Source organism: Spermophilus citellus, assembly GCF_964194105.1.
Source record: "Spermophilus citellus genome assembly, chromosome: 7".
Lineage (NCBI taxonomy): Eukaryota > Metazoa > Chordata > Mammalia > Rodentia > Sciuridae > Spermophilus > Spermophilus citellus.
In genome coordinates this window covers 105,223,872-105,230,422 of record NC_138188.1, presented here as the reverse complement: position 1 = coordinate 105,230,422, position 6,551 = coordinate 105,223,872, and the positions used below count along the sequence as shown (strand labels likewise).

Sequence of the window (6,551 nt, the reverse complement as noted above, 5' to 3'; positions counted from 1 at the left end):
GAAATTGAAGGCCGTGCCCTCCCTGTCCCGCTGTGATTGGCCTAGAATCCCGGAACAGGCGTTGACCCCAGCGAAAGCAGTGGCAAGATGGCGTCCCTGGATCGGGTGAAGGTACTGGTGTTGGGAGACTCAGGTGAGCGGCTAAACCCTCCTCTGTGGCTCCCGACACTTTTCAGTTACCCAATACCTCTCACCCTTCACTGCTGTCCCCAGATTCCTGGCTTTTCGGTCTGTAGCTAAGTTCCCTTTCGGAGCCTAAAGACTACACTTCCCAGAGGACTTTGCTCCATTTGACGAATAGCCGTCGTCGCGTGGTGGGGGGCTGGTAGTGGAGTTCGCGCCTTGGTCTGCTGTTGCGGTTTTCCACGTCCGGCTTCCTAGCGACCGCTGCTTAAGAGAATTGCTTTATTTAAAATAATAATAATTTTTTATCAATTAACTTATTTTAAAAAGTGCTGGCGCTGTTATTTTATTGGGAGCCGTGTAAAGGTATAGAAGTTAGTAGGACAGTGCCTTCAGGATATTTTGTTAAGTCTGACGTGCACCAAGAATGACACTGGCGAGCGCTTTGGTATATTAATTCATTTAATTCCAAGATTAGTCCTTTGACCCCATTATAGAGGAGAGAAAAGCGAGTAGCAGAGTTGTAAATGACAACTGGTTTGAACCCACGAGCTTAAGCATATGTTACACAATGAAATAGTGAGTGGTAATCCTATTTCACTTTTAATCCAAAAATGTATTTACATATTCTCATTTAATCTTAACTGAAAAACCTATTATGTTCTGAATTGTAGGAAATAGAGAAATCAAGATGAAGGCCACACTCAAAAAGTGACTAGGACTTAATCCTGAGCCCAACTTAATCCTAGTGTTAAAATACTTCTTTTGACTCCCTGGACATTTGAAGGTAGTTACCTTTGAAATCTGCACCATCGCCCCAACTGGACCCCGCAGCCTTACTCTCTTTCCCACATAACCTACGACTCTCCTAAAAACTTGAATAAATGCTGTTATAGATGTGCTATTCTGGATTTGATCTTTGTGTGCTGTAAGCAATGACATTATGTTACATGCTTGGAGACAAAGGGGACATACCCCAAAGAGCTTGAAAGCTAGCCTTACAGAGAGTATATCAAATTATGGTGGGAGAGGAACATCGTCACATTGCATGGGAACATTTGCAATTCAACATATCTTACAAAAAGTATTATTTAATATTCCTCAAATATTATTTAATATTCCTGCATTACGAAAATCTATAAATATAATCCCAATGTATGTCAGTTTCATTTCTTTTATTGTGGAGCTTAAAATGACATTAAATCAATAAAATCACTTGGTGTAACTGATGAAGAAAGTAATGGTGGCCTAAAGGGACTTGGCAATACTCATCATCAAATACAATTTAAGGCTAGAATCCAGAGTTAACACAGATCTTAATGGTGTATAAAGTAGATGTTCTTTCTACTAAGTAATTCCATTTTCTATTGTATCTAGCAGTCCCTTCATGTTACAAGCTATTGGAGTTAGTTTATTTATTGTGTTTTTCAGTAGGTATATTGTATTAGATGCTGGGATTATAACTGTAGAATCAGTGCATTGCAATAACAGGTAGAAGTGGCTACTGCATTAAATGTGGAAAAGTAGTCAGGCAGTTAGTAAGTTTTCCCTCCACCCACCCCATTTTTCATTAGTTTTAAAAGAGACATCAGGGCCTACATAATGCCCACCTGGAAGGTGATTGATCCTGTCACACATTCACTATTAGGTTTTATGTGCAAAGTCAGTTATTGTCTTTTTATCAGTTTCCTCTTAACAGTGATTTTCTAATTAACAGGTCAGAATACACACTTTGCACTTCATGTTCAAACTTGAAAGTTAATTTTGAATAAAAGGTTTATTTCCTTTGTGAACTTTTGAGAGTTTTTCAAATACATAAAGGAATGACTTGAGATTCGGAGACTTCTTTTGTATCCTACAGACAGAAATATTTGATAATCTATTAAGAATCATGAAAGACTTAATAACATAAACATACTGTTTTCTCTTTGTTCTTTCAGAGATTAGGGATGAGCTTAATACATTACCAACAACTGTATTTGGAGCTGACATTTATTTGATTATATTGGGCCTTTTTTCCCCAAAGCAAATCAAGTTTATTCTTTTGATCTAATTTACTTCAATGGCAAAAATATAGAATCAGAACCTCCTAAAATTCTCAAAAGAAATAAATAATTGGCCTCTATGCCTAGCACTTCAGCCTTTCTTAACTATTAGTTTCATCCATTGTCATTAATACTTACCACCTAAAGCTGTTTGTTCATGGAGAGATATACAATATTACTGCATAGAGATATTTACCCTGACACAGTTAAGCTAAACTAGGACTTAAGCCTTGCATGAAGCTGATAACTAAATGCCTTGATATGTGCCTCCAACATAAACATATGTAAACACAATGTTAACAATATGCCCTAAAGATTAACGATAACATGCAATTTAGTAATGAACATATGCAATGAAATGAAGTTTGAGTACTCAGAAATCTTAAATGCTGATATGTTAAAAAAAAAAGAAGAAAAAAAATCTTGGGAAATTTTTCAATTATATTAGATTATTAATATCTTCAGTGCACAAAGAGGTCATATAAATTAATACTAAAACCAGTAGATAAATGGGCAGGGGAAAGATGAACAGAGAAGATCATAATTTATATCTTTCCCAGAAAGTAAAGCAGACTAAAGCAAGTCTCAGGTTTTTTTCTCTTATCAAAATAGCAAAGATAAAGAAAAACAGCTACATGTTCATATGTGTGACTGGTGACAGTGTAATCAGATGAAAGTAATTTGCCAACATGTATTAAGAACTTTTAATTTTTTTCCCTTGTATATGTTGATGTTCTTGGAAGACATACCAAGGAAATAATTTTAAACAAATGTTTAAATAGAAATAAAAACTCAGTGTAGTGAAATTTTTTAAACACACTAAATCTATAATAGTGATAGAATAGTTAAATAAATCATTATATCTACTATATAAAGTACTATGGAAATATTAAAATGTTTATGAAGATTCTATAACAACTTGCAAATTGTCCCCTACCATGATATGGGGATTAAACCCAGAGGTGCTGTATCCACTGAGTTATACCCCTATCCCTTTTTATTTTTTATTTATTAATATACAGGGTCTTGCTAAGCTGCTAAGGCTGGCCTCCCAGTTTGATGCTTAAAGAGCACTTACGTATCACAGACATAATACAACCATACCCATTTACATAGAAACTTTTAGTCAATAAATACTGATTAAAGCCCTGTTCTGAGTACTGTCGATTAAAAAAAAAAAAAAAAAAAAAAAGGAGTAAAACCCAGCCCAACACTCAAGGAACTTAAACAGTGAATAAAACCTAGAAATAAGAGTAAAACTGTTTAAAGTGCCCTATAGGAAAATATACAGGGTAGAGTGGAAGTGCATTGGATGGTGTGCTTAGTTCTACCTGTATGGCGTCATACTTTTTAGAATGTTCCTGAGTCTTGAAAGAGTAATTGACCAGGTCAGTGGGGGAGGAGAGAGGATGGATAGGCTGTTTGTGGTAGAGCAAGCTATGTAAGCAAAGGCTTATGATATTTGTATTATTTTAAAGTATACCATGCATGTCATCACAATATAAGGAATAAACATAAGTTATGGATTTATACATAATAATTCACACAGAGATTATCTAAATCATTGAGGTAGCTAGTGATTCATAAAGATTCCCCAACTATACCTGTCATAATGGAATCCCAAAATGCTTTTAAATGAATGAGTGACTCCAAAGAGGTATAGGGGAGTGTTCATTCCCTTTCTTCATACAGATCTCCCAAGTGCCATCCTTAGCATTAATAATTAGATTGCCTTAAGACCAGAAGGAGATCTAAAATGAGATAAAATGCTGCTTCAAAGTAAAAGACCATGATGTAGAAGAAATTAGAGTTGCTCTTTTGATTCAAAGGGTAAATTTGTGCTGCTTTTAAAAAATTACTAACTGGGAGAATTGGAGTGCCTGAAAATGGATTCGTTAGATGGTAAGTCCTGCTTACTGACAGCATTCAGTAACAGGGTAACAGAGTGCCATGAAAGGGACCCTACCTCATCATGTGTGTACAGGGTAGATGGATTACCTCTAAAATCTGTTAACATTCTGCAATCCTAAAATAGGCTGAGTAGATAGTCAAATATTTACCAGGAAAGAGGTTAGCTATTATGAAATTGCCCTACTCCACTGGTTCAAAGTGAAGCTCCCAAACTAGTAGCATCAATATCACCTGAGAACATGTTAGAAATTTTAAAATCCTGGCTGCTATTATAGACATGCTAAATTGGAAAGCCTGGGACCAGGATCCAGCTCTCTGATTTTGATGCTAAATTGAAAAGGATCACTGCCCTTAACTATCTTCACTTTCATTCTTATTTCAAGCATATATCATTGATATGATCTGAACATACCTTTAAACATACTGCGCTTTAAATACCATTATTTCTGCATATTCTTATTCTTACTTTGAACATAGAGATTTCAGTATGTCTTTCATATTACTATAGTTCTTGTATCTTTTCCAGGTGTTGGAAAATCTTCACTAGTCCATCTTCTCTGCCAAAATCAAGTGTTGGGAAATCCATCATGGACTGTGGGCTGCTCAGTGGATGTCAGAGTATGTGTCTCTTATGTTTTATATTTTTAGTAGTCATACTAAAGATAATGCCTTCAAATTACATGATTAGATTATACTACAGTAAACATTAAGTAATAATAAAAGCTGGCATTTCTTAGGCAGCTGGTATGTGCCATGTATTATGCTAAATGCTTTACATGTCTTAGTTTCTATTTAATCTTTTTTTTAAGCTGTGCTATACAGGTGCAAAATATAAGGCATAGGGAATAACATGTGTTGCTATTAATTAGAAATCTTCTGTCCACCTAATTACTATTCTTAAGTTAATTTCTAGTTACTTATGAAAGATGTGGGTTTTGGGCTGGGATTGTGGCTCAGTGGTACAGTGCTTGTCTAGCATGTGTGTGGCACTGGGTTTGATCCTCAGCATCACATAAAAAATAAAGCAAAAGGTATTGTGTCCATCTACAACTAAAAAAAATATTTTTTTAATTTTTTTCAATCTTTAATGTTGTGCATTTATACTAACCTATGTTTAGGAGTTTTTGTTCATCACTCTATTCAGAAATTGTTGTACTTCTCATATCTTCATTTTTCAAAATTTTAAACCATTATCTGTCTCTCCTCTTTCACTCTCTTCCTTTTGAATTTTTATGTATTCCAGATAATGTACTTATAATTTTCTTTCAATTAACTAAGAATTTCTTCAGCTATATGTAATCTATTTTTTATCATATCTACTCAGTTTTTCAAATAAGTATAATTTTAAATTTCTAGGTGTTCCTTTGGTTCTTTATCAAACGCCCAAAATTTTCAGGCTGTACTATTTTTTTTCAATATGGATTACACTTTTAAAATAATCTTTATTAAAAAATGATTTCTAGTCGATGGGGGGAAGATGGCGGCGGGAAGGGAGTGGGCCAATCTGTGCTCTACGCTGCCGCGCCCGCAGCGTGTGTTGCCGCGTCTTAAAAGAAAAAGTAAAGATCATTAAAGGAGATCTGTCGACAAAGACTAAGCACTGTGTCAAGAAAGGGGCCTAGGTGGAGTGAATCCGTCACGACTCCAGCCAAGGTGGAGTGAGTCCGTCACGACTCCAGCGCGAGCGTAAGGCTGCAGCCCCCGAGCTGCCCAGCTTTCTCGGCCCCTTTTCCTTCTCCTCTCCGCCTTTCCGCTTTGCTTCTTCCCTGCCGTCTCTCCTCCCACGCTCACTCCCTAAATCTAGATCTCAATTTCTTCCACCCCCCGCCCTGCCCGCTCTCTCGTGTGTCCAGTCACCCGGCCCGTGCGGGCAACTCGGGGCTGCCTCCCCTCCCCCAGCCCGCACCCCCTCCCTGGGCGTTCCGACCGCCCAGCTGCCACTGCCACCGCCACCGCTTCCTGCGGAGCACCTTAGAGCAGACTCTTCACCGCGCGAGTGACCTGCCGAGCAAAATGGAACAGCTGATAAGATGAGTGACAATTTAAAATCTAAGTGATCCAACATGGCGGCGGACGCGGAGAGATCAAGTCTCTAACCCCTTCAGCTGCGCGGGCATAGGGAGAAGTAAACTATCAAAATGCTGTTTGCTCAGGACCACTAGGCAATGTTGAGCTGACGTGGATCCCGGGCGAACAGTCTGGCCTTCTTAGAACACACCGAGCTGGGATCGGCTGCATTCTAGCTCCAGTTCGCCTGACTCAGCACTAACGATCCCGCTGAAATAACTAGTCGGCCCGCCTGAACTCACAGAGGTAAAAGCCAATCGAGCACGATAGCCAGACCGAGGGAATCAGGAGTGACACGGGACTACCGGCGCAGAACTTCCGGCTACCAGTGCTGACAACTGAGGTCCCTTGCACCAGCTACCAGGGGAGTTGCTACCAGAGGGCAAACAAATTCGCTGGGGGTTC

General features: G+C 38.3%; 1 protein-coding gene across 2 annotated transcripts in view; it reads left to right on the top strand.

The window, feature by feature from the left end:
- Nucleotides 1–33: 33 nt before the first annotated feature.
- The window catches only part of RABL3 (RAB, member of RAS oncogene family like 3), a 41,348-nt gene continuing 34,830 nt past the window's right edge, over nucleotides 34–6,551 (top strand). For both annotated transcript variants that reach the window (XM_081301465.1, XM_081301464.1), the window contains exons 1-2: nucleotides 34–133; nucleotides 4,606–4,697. In XM_081301465.1, coding sequence (XP_081157591.1) covers nucleotides 88–133; nucleotides 4,606–4,697 — 138 coding nt within the window. In that variant the 5' untranslated portion in view covers nucleotides 34–87. The remainder of the gene's footprint in view (nucleotides 134–4,605; nucleotides 4,698–6,551) is intronic.